At 37.0% G+C, this 19,935-nt stretch overlaps 2 protein-coding genes across 2 annotated transcripts; one reads left to right on the forward strand and one right to left on the reverse strand.

Moving 5' to 3' along the window:
* On the forward strand, positions 1-5,582 carry LOC121962234 (cerebellin-1). The gene is made up of 4 exons (XM_042512458.2): positions 1-158; positions 1,627-2,306; positions 3,879-3,998; positions 5,105-5,582. Exons 2-4 carry the CDS (start codon positions 2,001-2,003, stop codon positions 5,300-5,302), a joined length of 624 nt encoding a protein of 207 aa, XP_042368392.1. The 5' UTR covers positions 1-158; positions 1,627-2,000; the 3' UTR covers positions 5,303-5,582.
* Positions 5,583-9,145: 3,563 nt separating this feature from the next.
* ripk3 (receptor-interacting serine-threonine kinase 3) lies at positions 9,146-19,032 on the reverse strand. Its single transcript, XM_042512470.2, has 13 exons — positions 18,893-19,032; positions 16,831-16,994; positions 16,586-16,754; positions 16,108-16,263; positions 15,160-15,308; positions 13,719-13,768; positions 12,110-12,271; positions 11,912-11,994; positions 11,732-11,795; positions 11,370-11,434; positions 10,490-10,541; positions 10,164-10,366; positions 9,146-9,923 (listed from the first exon to the last, which is right to left on the reverse strand). Exons 2-13 carry the CDS (start codon positions 16,986-16,988, stop codon positions 9,714-9,716), a joined length of 1,521 nt encoding a protein of 506 aa, XP_042368404.2. The 5' UTR covers positions 16,989-16,994; positions 18,893-19,032; the 3' UTR covers positions 9,146-9,713.
* Between the last annotated feature and the right edge of the window lie 903 nt (positions 19,033-19,935).

The following is a 19,935-nucleotide window of genomic DNA, read 5'->3' on the forward strand; positions in this document are numbered from 1 at the left end:
GTTCCCTGGAACAGAGAGAGAGAGGGATGGGGAAAGGAGAGGGAGAGGAAAAGATAAAGCTGAAGGTAACGGGAGAACAGGGCTCTTGGGATGCTCTAACTTTACTGAGGACAGCTGGGTTTTGTAAGTCGCTGCAGAGGCAACACTTTAAGTGACAGGTGGGTGTTTTAAAGCCAATATTTTAAAAGAATAATAATAAAAATTTCTGTATGCATGTATCAAGAGTCAATTTTTTGTAAAAATGCTTGTACTTTTTATTGTTGAAGGTGTTGATTAGGCACAAATTCTGAGGATTTATCTAACTGCAAAATGAAAGATTTCTGTATTTTTACTTAACCCCTGTAGTTTAAAGTAAAAGATTGTTTTAGCATTTATTTAAGGATAATGCTTTCCTGTAGTGCATGAAAAGTCAGCTGCTGAGTGAATGATTTATTATCAACACTTAACATAATGCTTGAGCTAGTATTGTAATATCTTTATTTATAGCATGTGGTCATGGGGGTTTGTGTAAAGGAATTCAAGTGCAGAGATTTAATTGGAAAGGTGCAGAGGAAGAGGGAGTGAGAATATTTACCCACAGATGGCCTCTCGGTGGTGGGATTGCAATAGTCCGCTGTCCCCCCTCCTGAGTCCAGCTGGCACTAACGCACCCTCTTACTGGCCAAAACATTACCTCATCACTTCTGCTTATTTTCCTCTTTAGCGTAATTATTTTGCTCTTAATATCCACTGCCATTCCCCTACTCATCTTTTTCTTGATTCATTATTTTCTGTTTTATTCAGCCTGGGTCAGAGAAACCATTTTAACTGTTTTTGTCTCTGCCAGATGCAAGTGTTTTAAATTCAATTTTTCATACAAATGCATGATCACACACAAACATTTACACATTTTACATAGGCAAACATATTCACATACCTATGGATGGATTACTGAATGGGTTTATCAATGTGTCAGGGTCCCTATGACCTTCACCTGCAAAATGTCACTCAAAGAGACATATGCAGACCAAGAGAAGACAAAAAGATCAAAATAAGACACTGAACAACTACAGAGATACTTACAATGACTACAAGGCAACACAAAATGACCACAAAGAGACACAAAATGACCCCAAAGAGATACAAGTCAACTGCACAGACTCAATATGACCTAAAGAAAGACACAACTACCACAGAGACACAAAATGACCACAAAGAGTTAAAAGGTGACCACAAAAAGACTCAAGATGACAACAAAGAGACGCATAGCAAGTACAAAGTGACACAAAATGACTACAAAGAGACTCAAAATGACCACAGAAAGATACAAAAAGACTACAAATAGACTCAAAACGACTACAACATTACACAAAACTACTAAGAGACACAAAATGACCACAAAATTTAAATTACCCCAAATAGATATAAAATGACTAGACAGATAGATGCAGAACAACAACAAAAAGTGGCCAAACAGCTGTAAAGTCCGTGTATCTTGCTCCTATGTTGGAGAGACTGTGTTGCCTTTTGCATGTTTGAGCCCACTGTTATATACTCTGCCCATTCAGTAATGCAATTATTTTCATATGGAAAATGGAAAATATGAAAAATATTTATCTGCAAAATTGTGTCCATATTTTCAAACAGGCCTGAAGTCTTGACAGTCATCAAAACAGTTTGGATTTTGTTTTCCTGATGGCCATTTTTGCTGCAGTGTGAGGAACTGGATTACCTCCAACTATACGTATAAGGACTTCCTGTCTGCTGTTAAGGGACACTGCCATCTTGGTGCCAACTAACAGTCCTCCCCAAAGAGACTCCAACTCCACTTGCTGTTGGCAGGATCAGTTGAGGATTACTTGAATCATTTAACGTCCCATGAGTTGCTGGGTTGAAGAGTTCTTTCCGGGTGAAACTATGATGATGCTGTTAAAGTGAGGTGTTCCTCAAGAAGACACGTTCTCACTGACATTTTGTCACTGTGCTCCAGAAACACCCGATATTTGCCCTCATTTGGAACTATGCCCTACCCATTTTCTCTCTCTCTGCCCTACCTTGCACCACGCTCAGTCTTTTTCTTTGGACTTCTGCTTCTGGTCCACTGGGGGCCCTCGGAGGTCAGTTGCCAGAATGACACGGAGCCAATCGTGCTGGAGGGAAAGTGTTTGGTGGTATGCGACTCCACCCCTTCTGCGGAGCCATCGGGTAACGCTCTGGGCATGTCGGTGAGGTCAGGAACCGGTCGGGTGGCGTTTTCAGCCATTCGAAATACTAACCATGAACCCTCAGAGATGAGCAACCGCACCATGACCATCTACTTTGACCAGGTGGGTTTCTATTGGGTATTGGTCACACAACTATTTAAAAAGCATAAAGTAAGATGTTTACCATTCCATCCTTCAAATAAATGATAACGGTGATTTAGTAGAACCAAACAGAGGCACTTAAAATACAAGTTTTTCAAGAATAGTTCACCCAATAACAGTATAAACTGCACATCATCACCCTGGGATCTCTATGGTCCGAGAAAGTTTTCTGTTTAATGGTGTTTATGAGAGTGGAGCACCCAAAAATTTCAGAATATGAGTGCAAATCATAGGCCAAACAAAAGACAGCAATCAAAAATAAATGTTCGAAAAATGTTCTGAAAAAATCATGTGCAGCATTATCAAAGTATCCATTTGTGATATTCATGGAAATCCAAACAACTATTTTCAATAAACCATTGTTTAACAAAGCATTTCCAGATTATTACTCTGATTGATCCAGAAATGCTTTGGGATGTTTTATAACCCTTTCTTGCTGTCTTTTGTTCTTCATATGTTATGTCATTACCTGCATGTTTCAACCTGCCATTGTCTTGCATCAGATCAGTAGTACCCAACTGGTTCTGCCTGGCCGTGTTCTCACCTAACGTCATCCAGTGGCGAGTCATGAGGATGCAAAAGGTGGCTTTTGTGCCAGCACTGTCAAAGCGGTGGTATTTGACAACTTTGGAACGAGAATGGGCTGCAACATACAGCCTAGTGGGCTTTTGGCTGTAGTCTTTGCGGTGTGGTCATGTGCAACTTTTTGGCTGAGACATGGGCAACTTGAGGGGATGCAACAGTTGACTTTTCTGCGCTGCCTCTTTGACGTTGGTTTGGTATGTCTGGGCCTTAATGTGCCGAAGGGTGTGACAAAGCGGCAGTATCTGGCACCCTGGGAATGAGAGTCGGCTGTTTTACACTTTTAAATCTTCAGTGCATGGTTAAAACAGTCCTTGGAGTTTTGGAGGGAAAGAGGAAGTTATGTCATCAGCAACAACTTATTTCACAACAACCCATACAGTAATTGTTGGGTAAGTCCAATGAAAGGAAAATGGTGGACTGTCCCTGCTGTCCGTAAACAGGCTTGATTACTGGCAGTGGCTGATCACATGCAAAGAGTCCATTGTATTACTGCCGAGAAATGCTTACATCACAAACGGTCGATGCTGAGTTTTTGCCAATATGTGAGTCAGTGTTGTTACATGCTGGAAGCTGTCATAATGTCATCAACGTTGCATGTGGCAGGTCATAATTAAGTGTTTATTCATAGGCCTGAAAGAACTACATACACAGGTCCTGGGTGGGGACATTCAGGTATTGTGAGCAATGTCTGGAGCTCTGACATGATACACAATACAGACCAATAATGATTTACTATGTCTTGTCTGTGTCCTGTTGTTGGTCCACTCAAAAGTCCTGCCAGAACACCTTCTTCATGTCCTCCATTTCTTGTTCTCCTGACCATGATTTAAAGCTGAACTTTCCCAAAAGACAGATTTTTGATCAGATATTCCAAAAATGTAGCCAATGAGTGGTTCTGCTCAGGTTGTGGTGTTCCTATCTTTTTTCTTTATCTCCTCTTCTTCTCAGATCCTAGTAAACGTTGGCAGCCATTTTGATCCAGCGAGGAGCATCTTCGTGGCCCCGAGAAAAGGAGTCTACAGTTTCAGCTTTCATGTTGTCAAAGTTTACAACCGGCAGACAATACAAGTAAGAACCTAAATGATTAACATTTTAAAAATAATGTGTATTTCCTTTGGAGAAAAAAAATCCCAGCAAAGCACATATTTTTAAAATCCTAGCATACTGTACAGTTTAGGCTATAAACAGCTGGCCTGATTTTGTACAGCAACAAAATCCACCTAGAAGCACAGAGTGCACTGATGTGTCTTTTAAAGAAATGTGATATGACAGAAAATAGTGGACATTGGAGGTGCTGGTAGGCAGATTTTGTTTCCTTTGGATCAGGGATGTAGTGCTATTTGTATAAGTACATAAGCACACCTGTGACTAGCATGAATAATATTTGGTTAGTTTCAAAGGTTATCAAAGCTAACCACCACTCCTTACATTTATATGATGTTAGAAAAAGTCGGACTATTGTGATAGTCCAACTAAAACTGGACTGTGTAAACATGTTCGTCCAGCTGAAATCGGAAGCCGAATTTCTTAAAGTCGGACATACACACCTTAATGATGCAGTTGGGGTCAATTTACTCTTTCATGTATATGCTTCAACTAGACCTAAACTGTCCTTGGCATTCTGCACATGCTCCATAGTCCCTGCGCTAGACTTTGACCCAGACGTCAAACTGTGTAAATTTGCAGATGAAAGCCAGGGAAAAAAAAAAACAAAAGAAAAGGAAGGGAAGGGGGAAAAAAAGACGAAGGTAAAGCCGAAAGCTGAAAAGCTTTCACCATTTGACATGCAACCCTATTTGCCGCTTGCTAACTTGTTTGCTATCTGACGAATAGGTCAACTATACAAAGGACATATTTCTCAAAATGTCAAACTAAAAAGTAATTTGAATCTTTGTATTTTTCAGTTTTAATCTGACAGTCACAATGCAGCTGCTGGCTCACATAGGCCTACATAGCTGTCATGGCAGCTGCTCAATACCCTTGTACCTTTTAACTGTTATTTACATAAATCTATACAGTAGGCTACTATAAAAATTCTCTAGGCGATGGGCATACAAAACCGTTCTACAGCTGCAGTATACATGAATAAATTGGATTAAAATCAACAACATTATAGCATTTCAGGTCCCAGTTTTCCTGTCTTTACTATCTTTCTCCTTGCCTAAATTTCTCAGGTGAGTTTGGTTCTCAATGGCTGGCCAGTGATTTCAGCCTTTGCAGGTGATCAGGACGTGACCAGGGAAGCTGCCACCAATGCCGGGCTGGTGATGATGGAGAGAGGGGACAAGGCATACCTCAAACTGGAGAGGGGGAACCTAATGGGAGGGTGGAAGTACTCCACGTTCTCTGGGTTTCTGGTGTTCCCCTTGTAGATTAAGGCTGAGGTATACACAGCTGTGTTTTTGTCATTGGATTCAGTCAAACTGATCTGATGCATCAGCATATGTATTAAATGAATGGTTGAATTCACTCAGCAGCAAATAATCCTGAATGTAATTTCCATTTCTATTGCACTTTTATGACTCACTGTGGTCTGACTGTAATGTGTCGTCATGCTTGCTTACACCAGCCTGTCAGAGGTTTGTGATTTTATTTTATGCATGAAAAACAGGATGGTAAATCTTTGTGGCAATAAATATTATTGTATCTGTTCTCTGCCTCTTTCCAAATCTATTCTTTCATCTCGCTGAACTACATTTCCCATAATTTTAGGGCTTTGGGGGATTCAAACCGGAAGTGCATTGTTGCCATGGAGTGCGCTAACTTGACCCCCTGTGCTTCTTTTTTAGCTTAATTTTGTTGACATTTCGGGAAAATTGCTCCAATTAAATTATGCCGAATTAGTTATTAGAAGTTCATGTTTGCATTGTACCCATATATGTAGAGACAACTATCGCTGGAGACGTTTGTTACTGAAGAAAAGTTAAAAATGTAACGATTCTCAGGCAAGTTCGGCGGTTTCGAGCAGTGTGGTCTTTCCTGTGATTTCCAAGCGGATTTATGGGCTTTAATCCAAGGTCGACATCGGAGATAATGACATCCTTAAAAATCGTAAGTCACATTGAATTCAAAAATATGTGTTTCTTGTCTTCGGGTTCAGATTTGATTTGAGTTGTGTGACTCAAGAAGGGGAGTATTACTGTGTTTTTTGTTGTTGTTTTTAGCCAGCTAGCTAAATTACTAGCTGCCACACAGTGTACTGGAAATAAATACGATATAAATATAATAAATATTTTTCGCGGTGAAAAAAATAAAGTAAGAAATTGAAAAAAAATATACAAAAAATAAATCGAAAGGGAAAATAAATGAATTAAAAAAGCAATTAATTAATGAATTTAAATTGAGCTTAAGGTAAAGTTTTTTAAAAGAGTTTATCAACTAAAAAAAAATAATAAGCTCGTTGCCGTTTTTTTAGCAATTGATTGGAGGTGAAGTAAAAAATAATCAAGCTTTTTATATATTTTAACAATTACATTTGGTATTATTTATTAACTTTTCAGTCATTACTGGGGTGACATAAATTAAATAAATTGCAAAACTGGTTACTTTACTGTTTTGTTAAGCAATATTACAAAGCTTTATGTTTATTTTCACGCTCAAATTTAGTATAATTTATTGGTTATTCAGTTATTTGTAATTTAAAGTCTGATTTTTGAATATTAGTATTACTATCATACTTTATAGCATTTTATCTTGCACAGTTTTTCTATTAATAATTACCATAGAGGCAAGCAAACTTACTAATAGTAAACAGTCTCATGCAAACCAAGAAAAGCCACACTATTTATTTTTAACAATGTAACTTATTATATGCATGAAAAGATTTACTGATACAGTTTATTCACCTGACATTGACAAGGATATGCTCATGCCCTTGGTTAAAGCTGACATTTACGTCCTCAAAAACACCTGCACTACACTTTACATACTCTATAAATCACTTTATGCAGGCAGACTGTTGTTCTAAAAATAGCATGCATCCCTGTTGAGTTATATTAAGAGTATGTGAGGACACTGCAAGATTTTAACCCCTACATGTCAACACTCCACTACTGACTGTTGAAAATAAAGTTTAAAGATGAAAACTGTAGATTTATTGTATAAAAAAAAAAAAGAATAAGTAAACTACACATACATTCTTGTGTGAATGTGTCATCCTGGTGACACACAGCGTGTCTCTGCGGAGGATCCGGTGACAGATGGAGGATTGGCACTAAAGGAAGGGGTCCGGTGCCAGATGCCTGCTGAGATCACACTGGACCATCACAACCGATTAGTCTCAACGCCCAGGTGCACAGCAGAGGCCTGTGTTAGCACTTTGGAGATTCGTGTATGGAGTGCAAAACAATGTTAAGATTTTGGATCCAAAAACAGATAAACACCAATTAATAAATAACAGAAAATATCATAAAAGAAGTTTTAACATTTAAAGTAAAATTAAATCATAATTTAGGACATTTTTTATTTTGATTTTTTTCCCTTTCCTGTGATAAACAAAATAATGCATTAACTGGATCTGTCTTGAAAAAAAACAAAAAAAAATGCTGTTTTGTTGGGGGAAAAATTAGTAGTAAATTATACATTTTCAGCACCAACAGAAGTGATTTGTTTGGAATAAACAGATAAACACAGAGTGAAAGAGGCCAAACAAAAAAATAAAGAATAAATACAAGAGTGCCACCTACAGACGCTCAATGAAAGTTGCCAAAACGATTGACAGATTACAGAGCATAAACACCGCATGGCTTTAAACATGTCAACAACAAAACATATCAAAGAAACAACTTTAGGGTCTGTGCTAAATTTATTGAGGTGGGGAGAGGGGTGCAGCTTATATTTATTTAGTAGAAAAGGCAAGATTTTCAAAGATATTTGTTTTACAGAGATAAAAAACATGGAAATGCAATTAAAATATGATTTAAACCCCAAAGCATTTTTAAAAAAAAAAAAAAAAAAAGCTGCCTATTAATTTTTGCACTTTTTGCATCCATAGATATTAAATATTATGTGTGGTTCCCAGCCTTTTTCCATGAGAAACCTCTTCTCTATCATTAAGTTACCTGACAACCCCTGACAAAGTGACACATTTTATTGATATTTCATAATATATTCAGTGTATAACAATAATTGTGCAGAAAAACTGATTAATTACCCCACATACTGAACACAATAACTACAGGAATCAGGAGTTTTCCTGATATTTCCAGGAACTTGCTACACGATTCCCTCTCTGTATGATGTCTGTTTGATATTTTGTAATTTTATTTATTTTTTAATTATTATTTTAGAATTATATATGCTTAACAGGCTTCTTTTTGGGCAATTCTGCGTGGTTGCATTAAGTGTGTACCTTTTTAATGAAGGACAAGGCCGGTAGAGTACAAAAGTGAAGTTTTGTCACTCTTGGTTAAGAGGGCATCCCCATGAAACTTTGGCGACCCCTAGTGGCAGTAGGCACCCCAACAGTGGGACGCAGTGATATACAGTAGCATGTACTATACTGGGATATTCACCAATTACAGGTCCTTAACTCAAATATATTCAGATTGCAATGAGATAAAAAAAAAGAAAGCAAGAAATTAATGCATTCGCTTTATTATATTCACTCTTTGACATATAAAAACTGAAATTAAGTCATCAAGGAACCCTGAGTGTGGGATGTGAATTGAGACTTTCAATTTGCAACTGGACCAAATGACAAAGTAAAAACATAAATACAACTCCCAGAACATTTGAGTACAAACATAACATTTATAAAGAATTCTAAATCTACAAAAACAGCACTTTTTAATTAATATCATCATTATTAATCTGTTTCTTAATGTTTCAGTTACAGTAGTTCCATTTAGTACCTTCAGGTTGAAAGGATTAGTCTTGGGATATTTTATATTTTCGTTACTGTGAACAAACCCCATAAAACTGTCCCAGACCTATCCTTTAAATTCATGTTTGTTTGCATTCTACAAAGCAATATAACATACATTTTCCATACATGCTTGTTCCAGCACTTCATTGAAGCTACATCATGCTTCTACTGAGATGCTCATCATCTGCATGTCTTTTGTGAATCATTTTATACACACGTGTGAAAATTCAAACTTGTGTTTGATTGTAGACGTTCATTTTAAAAATATATGTCTTAAAAAATAATTTAAAAGGAATATAAAATGTTTAACGTTGGATGTTAAAAGTACAGCCACACAAGGACACATAGGTATAAATGACACTATATTAATGCACTGAGTACAAAGAACATTTGCACTGTCTAAAACATACAGTACAGATTGATGATCAGTCACATGATCAAAAAACATTCATGTGTGCACCTGGCATTAAGGCTAAAATAAAAAACAGTAGAGAATATATATATATCTCTCGACCTCTTTTGATTAATTGTCAGTCTGTTGTTCAGGCAATTTTTGGCATCTGAATGTGAGCTGGCGCTGTAGTTCTGGATATTTTTTGTTGACCACAGTTGGCGGAAAAGCAAAACCATATGACCAGACTTGGCTACCAGTGTAATTGCTGACAGGGCAAAAAAATGTAAAGGTGTGAGGTTTTTGCTCCTTGGTTTAAAAATCCAGACTCAGGAAGCAAACTAAATAAGGAACGTTGTTAAATATTATTTTAACATCTTAATCCTGCACAGATTTAAATAGAGAAAATAGAAAATGCCTCTCTGGCAAAACACAACCTTCCTGTTATGCAACAAAGGAAAAACCAAGCATGGAGAACTGTGATGAAAAAAATAGAGAACTTAAAACTAAAAAGCTGCTTGTGAACTCAGCCCACGCCTCCTGTCTTGTCCCTCCAGTTTCCTATATGCGGGAGGTTGAGGCGAGATGGTGCTGTTGGATGTCGTTTCCTATCTCGGGGGTCCAAAACTTGGATGTGCATGGTGTTGTTGTTACCCTGCTGAAATCCGGTTACATTGCTGAGGTTCATTTGGATTCTCCATGCAGGAGAAGGAGTGTCGGGGCTGGAAGACTGACGCTGCAGATAGAAAATATAAAAAGAGTGAAAGTCAGCAGCAGCTAGGATGAAATATTTGCTTGAGTCTTCGATAAATGCAGCATTCATGAGAATTTATTATGTTAGACACTAAGTGCAAAAAAATCTTGCCTTCATTTCATAAAAAACCCTTTAGTAAAATAAATATAATTTATTTTTAATGCAGAACATGGTTAATGTGAAACATATCTTTAATGCAGGGATGAAAAGTAAAAATCCCACCTGGTACTGTGGCGACATTTGTTTTCTAGAATCCAGCTGAGAATTTTTCGGCGGTTGTGTTCTGCCTTTAGATGACCTCCCAGAGGAAGGAGACGACGGTGCCGACCCAATGGGGCTACCAGAGGAGCTTTTCCCTTTGTAGTTTGTTGATGGGCGTCTCACGTCACCATGATGCATGTGTACAGGTTGAAATGAATGCGGATCTGAAAGGGAAGAAATGTATCTGCCATGACACATGATTTGTTTGTCTGATTTGTGACCTAAAAACAAAAGTTTCTGTCCTAGTTTGGTGGTTTCTATGCAGCTTCACCAACTTCCTTTTTTACCTTTGACTCTCACTTGGTCTCTTTGATTCGCGGGCCGGACGTCAGCCCGTTCCTGCAACGAAAGTCAGAAAAAGTTGCATTGAGTAGAGCTAATTAGCAGTTTGCACATGTATTTTGCATAGTAGGAAATAACCAAAACACCACAAGAAATCAAAAGAAAGAAACCATTTTTATACCACGTTAAATATTTGGAACTTCCTACTTGTTTTCTCAATATTTAATCGGGTCTCCCATAAAACAAAAGAATTGCTACACAGGAAATTTGTTTTTGTTTTTCTTTTGTGTTGTTAGTCTGCATTGTTTTGCCTGTGGACGAAGAACAGATATGGCAGAAGCCAAAAAACAAGGAGAGACTACAAAACAGGTGAAATCAATGATTCACAAGACTTAGAAAAAAAGGTTGACATTTTTAGGAAATACACTCATTCACGTGAGAAGATATCTTATTATCTGTCATCCAGAGAGAAAAAAAGAGTTTTTCCAAAAATGCTGCACGATAAACTATTATGACATTTAAATATTAGTAATATGCCCTAAAACTCATTTTCTTGCTTATATTCATATTAATATTCTGTCACTGATTGCCTAACCTTGATCCAAACTTTCTATTTGCTGTGTCTCTTTCCTGTGAAAATTTCCCTTGTGCAGCAGGAAGTGATGAATGTCACATTGTCCCCATGGCAGCAAAAAGATAGAGATTAGATAGAAAAGATAAAACAAAAACAAGGTAAGGAAAAAAAACAATATCTCACAGACCACAGTGAGTCGTTCTGGGGTTAAAAGAAAAATGTAATCTACACTGTCCTATAAAGAGACTGATGATGACGTTAAAGTGTTATATTCTGTTTTTCCTTTCAGTACACATAATTTAAACATTCACCTGTACTGGTGGCGGACCTGTCGGCACGCTATTGCAAATGTTCTCTTCTTGAAAACATTCACCCTCTGTAAACAAAAATGGAACAAGACCAAATAAAACAATATAAAATTGAAAATTACTGCTGGAAAATAACAGTTTGTCGGTTATTATTACGGCTCAACATTGTTAAATCAAAGTCAATTAGTGAAACCACTTTAAAAAAAGCATTTTAATAAAATAATCTTAGCTCTGATTCCTATCATGAAGACTGTGAGATGCACTTGAAAGCTGCAGAAAGTTAGCATGTGAACCCTTTTGTGCTGCTAATAAGCATTTGAAAACACAAATCTGAAAACACAAAATACATCACGATGTAACAAGACCTGATTTCTGAGTGATTTGACCCCGCTGAACCTGCTCTGTTATCCTTTCTTCTTCCCTTTGGTCCTGGAAAGAGGAAGAGAAAGAAGTACAATTCTAAGAACTGTCGATTGCTGTGTCATGTCAAAATTTTACAGCATTGCAGCATTAAAGAAGTGTTTATGAAGAGATTTGTCACTCACTAGTTGCTTCACCACTTGATGGACGGCATCATTGATGGCATGTTTGTGCATCTTATACAGTTCTTCCGTCACAGTTGTACACTCTGTAAACAACACAGAGCACAGATATAAGATTAGGGCCAAACATTACAAAGTATTAAAAGTAGAATTTTTTGTGTCATTTCAGAGTTTCAAAGGTAAATGAAGTAGTTCTCTCACCAAAAGCGAGGGGCCTTTGCTCGGGTCTTGTGTCCCAGCATTGCATCATGAGCTCAGTCAACCTTGTCAGCCCTGCAAGCCCTTGTGCATGGCACATGATCTCCTCCAGCGATGGACGGTCTCCCTCCGGGATGCGAAGCCGCACTATGCTGGACTGTGCATCTACAGCGGAGGAAGGATTAAAAAGGCTGTCAGAGTGGCATTGAGGTTAGTGAGACATCGGAAATACCTGAATATAAGCTCTGGACTGATGCTTGCATTCAGATATTTCTTCATATTTGTTTAAATCTGCATTCACTGATATTTTTACAATAACAAAGATTCAAATGAGGATGTGTAGTGCAAAAGGTGTTACTTGTAGAGACGGATCCAGAGACGATTTTCACCTCGCTCTGCAGTTCACCTCAGGAACCTTTTAGCATCATTTACAAATTGTTTTGACTTTGCATTGACTCATTGATGAGAGGCTCATGCTTGTGACAAAGCAAGATGTAAACATTAATGGTATCTTTCTCAGATGAGCAATAATTTTAGCAAATTTATTGGCGCCAGGTGAGCTAGCAGTAGATGCATGTGTCTGTGTGGTGATACGACTGATGGTTGAGACGGAGGATTAGGGCCATGGTTTTTAAAAAAAATCTAGATTTTGAGAATAAAAATTCATATATTATGAGAAGTAAGTCGGCATTTTGAAAATAAAGTTGCACTTTTATAAGAATATGCTCCTAATATTATCAGAATAAATTCACAGTTTTACCAGAAAAACATCACAATTTTAAGAGAAAAAAGTCATACATTTGTGAGATTAAAATCATAAAATTACAAGAATAAAGTCGTAACTTTGCTGAAAAAAAAAGTCATCATTTTATGAGAAAAAAAGTCGGTAATCTAGTAAAAATACAACTTGTTTTCTTCTAAACTATGACTAAAGAAAATATTTCCTATATTTCTTACAAGGGCACCTTGAGCATCTCTAAAGTGGACATCTAAAAACTCAGCAACTTACACCAAAATAATCTGATTGATAAAAAAAAAAAAACTACTGGTAAGAGAAAAAATGTGTATTTTTGTATTCTTTTATGCAGAATAATCTGTCCATATAGGTGTTATAGTACTTAGATAGCAATTGTAATTGTCATTGTCTCACAGTGTTTATTGACGGCTTGAAAGAGTATTTCAAACCCAACTGCTGCTGTTTTATCTCTTTTTTAGATATTTTGTATCTGCATTATTTTGTCCCTTTAAAACACTCACACTTACCCCTGCTCCCTCATATTAACAAGCTGCAAGTAACATAGGGTGCATCAGTTTTCACTGGCATTGGTTCATGTTTGCCCAAACAAAGTTTTATAACATCAAAATAAATTCGGTGGTCTTGCTAAAACTGCAAAGCAATATGCTTTCATTCACATGACTTTTGTTTACAAGCCATTACCCTACAACTCAAAGCCAAGCAAACAAATGGTAGGTGTGGTTACACCTATAAAGTCCTACCATTTGTGCACTATGTGTCAAAAAAAAATCATGAGAAAAAAAAAAGGGAGGATAGTTGTAGCAAAGATTGAGATAAAATGACTAAGAAAGGCAATGAGACACAACTGTCACTTACGTGCATATGGTTGTTTCCCTGTGACAATGGACCATAAGAGAATACCATAACTGCAAGACAAACAGGGAGTGACATGCCAGGATTACTATTCATACCATAACAGTCACACCCTGGTTTATTGATGGCTGGTTTGTTTTGATCTATAAACCGACTTTCATGCAAGAATTAGGTTATTCAATGTCAACAAAACAGGTGCCAGAATATTTGGAGTCCAAAATATTAAGAGGTGCTGAAGCATTTGGGTGCGGTTTGACCGATGAAAATGTCACCTGACAATCTGGAAGTGTGATTACAGTAAACGCTTTTACTGTACACCTGTAAAACATTTCCCTTAACTGTAAAATGATTAGACAATTAATATTCTGACTTCCTGCCAATACTGAAACTGTGTTTAACAAGTGTGCAAAAGTGTATAAAGTGTAAGCTTATAGGCTTATATTTATTGTAAAACAATAACTTTATTACAGTGAAGCTGACTTTTGGACCTTTTGGGTATAAAATGTCATCACTTTATCATTTCGTCCTTCCAGACATTTGTGTGAAATTCGGGTATGACTTCTTGAGGCCAAAAATCATGTTTTGTGAGGTCACAGTGACTTTGACCTTTGACCACCATATTCAAATTAGTTAATCTGTGACTCAAAGTGGATGTTTGTGCCAAATTTGTAGAAATTCCCTCAAGGTTTTTTAGAGATAACATGTTAACAAAAATGAAACAGATGGAAGATCGCAGTGACCTTGACCTTTAAAATATTTTCATTTAATTGTTCCATCCAAGTAAATGTTTTTGCCAAATTTGAAGAAATTCATTTGTGATTTTCTGGAGATCTTGCCTTTACAGTAATGACACGGACAAGGTCACAGTGACCTTCACCTTTGATCTATGACCACCAAAATATACTCAGTTCATTCTTGAGTCCAAGTGAATGTTGGTGCCAAATTTAAAGAAATTTCCTTACAATGATCTTGAGATATTGCATCTGCAGGAATAAGACAGATGCAAGGTCAATGTGACCTTGAGCTTTGTCCACCGAAATGTACTCGGTTCAGTCTTAAGTCCAAGTTAACCTTTTTGCCAAAGTTGAAGAAATTCCCTTGCGATGTTCTTGAGATATTGCGTTCACTGTAATGAGACAGACAAGGTCACAGTGATCTAGACCTTCAACCACCAAAATGTACTTGGTTCATTCTTAAGTCCAAATGAACGTTTGTGCCAAATTTAAAGTAATTCCCTCTTGAGATATAGTATACACAAGAATGAGACAGATGAGGTCACAGTGACCTTTGATCTTCAAAATCTAATTTGGTCTTTGAGTCTAAGTGGACATTTGTGCCAAATTTGAAGAAATCTCCTCAAGGCATTCTTAAAATATCTGGCTCATGAGAGTTGGACGGATTAATAAAACCCTATTATTTATGTACTGGTCCGGTCCCCTTGTACCTGTAGATATCAGAGGCTCGGGTAGGGTTGTATGATGCGTGAAACGCTTCTGGTGGCATGTAGCTGAGCGTCCCTCCTTCCCCTTCGCTGTCAGTCTTGGAAACCCGCTTAATGCTGTGGTAAAACCGGGCAAGGCCAAAATCTGTAAGCTGGAGAGAGAAAAGCAACAGAGAGCTTAAAGGTCGATGATGCCCAGTGGTAGAATATAACTACATGAATAAAAGTGCATGTGCTGAAGTAAGTCTTGCAAAATAGTAAAACCCTTTCAATACTTTTGAAAGGGGGAAACCATGTCTATAACTTTTGGCTTACACTTTCAGGCAGAGTTGGGAGACTCAAGTCAGATGCTGATCACAAATTCGGATTAAATATTTGCTTTTTTGTAAATATTGAGAAGTAACTTTTTGTGTCTGAAAATGATTGGATGTTTTCTAGTGAAAATGTGCACAAACCTGTTAACCTCCAAAGATACAAACCAATACACAGGGCAGCTATCATGGAGCAAGTTAATCCAAAAATCTAAAATTTGTATAGGATTTTAAATTTTTGTCAATGACAGCAAGAAGAAAACAACAGGGGTACGCAAAGTCTGCAGCTCAAAAATCAGTGACACGACCATCACAACATCCAACTTCATCCGTCGCCACAAAACCCATAAAGAAAAGTACTTGAATGTGTTTTTCGGGAACTTAAAAATCTACTGGCATCAAAATTTCATGACCTGACTTGTGACTTTCTTGACCTGAGCAATGACTTGTCTCGTCTTTCCTGATTCATGGCAGGGACTCGTCTTGACGTGCACATGTGCAATTTACTCCCACCTCTGCTTTCAGGCTCCATGTAGTATTCATAAAGACTGAGTTGCTATACAGTGCAGAGTGCAGACTAATAAAACAATATAAAGTGAGCAGGAAGACGCGTTGCCTTCCCTAAAAGCTTGCGACAAACCTTGGCATCGAGATAAGAGCCCAGCAGCACATTGCTGGGCTTCAGGTCCAGGTGGAGGAGGGGAGGGGACAGACTGTGGAGGAAGTTTATTCCCAGAGCCACTTGGTGAGCCAGTCTGAAGACAAGCGGCCAGGGTGGTGCTCCACCTAAAGTTTGCTGTAAGAGTGTTCCCATAGTTATAGATCTACATATATTGGAGACTGTGTTGTAAAGGAACGATACATATGCTTTCTACCATATATATACTAACATTGAAAAGTTTTGAATCACCTGTTCTGTTCAATGTTTTTACCAGTTTAAATCACCTGGTGTGTTTGTTTTGGAGAGAAAAAAGACCTCTGCAGATAGTTCGGGTAAACACTGACAGAATTCTAATCAGGAGAAGTTTCAGCTGGTTGCAATCTGCGATCATCTCCGCTGGATGCTACTAAATCCCCCTAAATCTTACACACAAGATATAAGTGCTTCCCACACTTACCTGTAAGGAAGCCAGTGATCCTCTCTCCATGAGCTCCATGACCAGGCCGAGATGCGTTGATGGGCCAAAGTTGGGCACTTGACCCCTGAACACCCCTCGGACCTGAATAACAAGCGGACTGCTTGCTTGACGCATCATGTCGATCTCACGCAGCAAAGACGTACTGTTCCTGTGTGTATGTCTGCATTAGAAGTAGTTCACCACATAATTTAAATGTAAACAGAAAGCTCTCTATAATCACTTACCCGTCATTATAATGAAGCAGTTTGATGGCCACATCGCAGCCCCACTGACGATGCCTGGCTTTGTAGACTTGTCCGAAACCTCCGGAGCCAATCACCTTCCAGCCTTGTAGGCTGGAGTCTTCAATCCAAATTGGAGCTGCACAGCTGAACAGTGCCATACTTCACTGAAGGGGGAAATAATTCAGAATAATTTAACCGTGACAGGCCAGAACAATGAAAAGCATAGTTCCTCTAAATAAAGAGGATCTTACCCAGTTGGGGAGGCTGGTTTAATGCTAAGATGTGACAGCGCCCAGTTTTAATTTTTTGCCCTCTTCACTCCCAAATCGAGAATATGTATTTTTCCTCATACCTGTAGTGGTGTTTATCTAAAAGGTGTAAGTTGCCAAGGATTGTAGATATCGGCAGTAGAAATGTTTGCCCTCTGTCCAAGATAATGTGACTAGATAGCATTCGGCTGTGGATTATCTTCAGTAACCAGGTCATCATTTTTTATCTTATTTATTTTTTTACTGAACTGAATATACTTTCTTTCAAACATAAGAAATAATAATAAATAAAATATTATGCACATTAAAAAAAGACAAAAAAAATTATCATGAACATATATAACATATTTTCAAAAAATCAACATGAATTTTACATTTAATATTGGAAAAGGAAAAGAAAAAGCAAAATGCTTGTTTTACATTCCCAGCCCTCATTTCTGTACCTTGCAAAAAATCTCTCCTTGAACATATTTTTAAACTGTCTGATATTCTTACTTTGTTTGATTTCCTCCAGGCCATTCCACGAAAGCACACCACAAGTAGACATACACATACTTTTAAGGTTTGTGTGCGCATAACATTGTTTCAGATTGAATTTTCCTGTTATAGGTTATAAGTTATAACCCCATTCTCTGTCAGAGAACATCTTTTGTATATTGCCAGGTAACAGATTATTTCTTTCTTTGTACACTATTTGCGCAGTCTTAAATTAGACACAGTATGCATGTTAGTTGTGGGGTGCTTTTGTAGGTATTGCCCCAAATAACCACATAGTAATTCAAATACAGTAAAATTATGTTACGGAAATATGTAAATATTTGCATTTTTTCCAAGTAATTTCCTTGTTAATATATATTTTATTACACCCTTTTTTCTTTTTTTGTGCTAATTTTCAGGTCATTTTCTTCTTGTTTTTTTATTCTTCCTTTTTTTCCTTTTACATTTTCTTCCTTTTTTTCCTTTTACATTTTCTTGTATTTTTTAAAAACAAATTTCTTGCTGATTTTGGGCAATTTCTTGTTTAGTTGCTCATTGCCCTCTCTAAATGTTTTTGAAAACAGCAAACCAATTTGCTCAGGTTGTAAAGGGTTAATGTAACAGTAATCTGTTACATAAAAAAATCAAAAAGTTATCAAATGCAATGTTACATTGCTTTGTTGAAGTAATTAAAATATTTCATTACTTAATACATTTTTAACAGCGTTACTAGCAACTTGTAACCTTCAAAAGTAATCTTCCCAATGCTGATAGTATCTAACACTGAGTTCACCTTTTCTCTTTAACTTCACTTATTCGGTGTTTGTGTATGATTTTGTATTTCACACAGGGCCATCAACATTTTACAAGCACATAATGTCACACACATACAACAGGAAACCACCTTCTTTGTTGTTGAGGCTACCTAACCCATATCAGAAAGCTTCAGGGGTGGACAAAATAATAAAAATGCCTGTAAAATACGATAATTCTCCCTAACAGTTCAGTTTTTCTTAAGACTGGTTCAATTTAAATCTTTGCTGCTTTGTGTTATTGTATTAGATTACATTATACTACAAAGTATTTGTTCCACCTCGTAAACTCTTCCCATTTTAGTTGTCTACCGTAGTTAAAGAACATATCTCCATAACTTTAACATTTTCGGCTAGTGTAAATGATAAGATAAATTACAAGGTAGAAACCACAGCAAGTGGCTTGTCTGACAAGTTCCTGATCAAATCCACACCACAGACACTCAAAACAGTAATAAAAAACACTACGGTGATTTTTTTTTTCAAAACAGGGAATCCACTCACCCTTAGGGATATATTCTTCTTCCTCATCGTTCAATAGTACTGCCGGAGAGTAAAAACCCTGCTGCTCATTCAGTGACTTTCTACTTGCAGCAGCAGCATGTCTTGTTCCGCGTTGAGAGGGGGGGGGGCAGAAGTGAAACTATTTTTTTCCACTTCTGCTTATGGACTGCTCAGCAAACAGGCAAGTGTGTGTGGAGACAAAAGGATTTTTTAAAATGATTTTTATTAACCTTATTCCTCATAAGATTAATGACTGCTTGTGTGTTTATTTTTTATAATTATTTAATTTGTTTTAAGTTTTGTAATATTTTTTTTTCTTTATATAATTTCTTTCCTCAATACCTTTCAATATATCTATGAAAAATCTCATAATCAGATATATAGACACTCTACTCTGTCCTGGGCTCATTTTTGGAAAGAAAAGCCAATTTTCTCATTTTGCTGCTTTCTATTCATTTTTAAAATTACTTTTTACATTTTAATTTGTTAGTCAAGAAGGAAACTGTCTAATATAGAGGAAAAGAAAGCTATTTATGTACTGAAATATGAAGCTGCAAATCAGAGAAGTTGTGGTTACAAGATACTTAAGCCACTACACCACCCAACCTAATGTACACATCACAAACCCAAGCTTTTTATTACCGAGATTATTAAATGTTTACACAAAGACTGATGTGGAAAAAAAGACTATAATGGCTATTTTAAGTTTTGCCAGCAGAGGGCGTAGTCTGAAAAATCATTTACAGTAAATAGGTGGTGTTACTTTTAATCACTGACTAATGCCAAACCTGAATTACATTTTTATCACCTCACGCAAATCAGTACAACTTTGCAGTGAGGTCACACTCCTCTGCATTTCAGAGGGAATTTTTTTTTGACTCCACTACATTTTTGATACCATTAGTTACTTTCCAGATTTAGATTACACCAACAAGTAAATTATTTTGTAATATTATAGATTAAGCAAAACTTTTTAGATGCATGGGTGGAGTAATTAAAATTAACTCCATATTTATCAGCTGCAGGTGATGCATACACATTAG

Source organism: Plectropomus leopardus, chromosome 23, assembly GCF_026936395.1.
Source record: "Plectropomus leopardus strain MGB_pleo_1.0 chromosome 23, ASM2693639v1, whole genome shotgun sequence".
In the NCBI taxonomy this organism is placed as follows: domain Eukaryota; kingdom Metazoa; phylum Chordata; class Actinopteri; order Perciformes; family Serranidae; genus Plectropomus; species Plectropomus leopardus.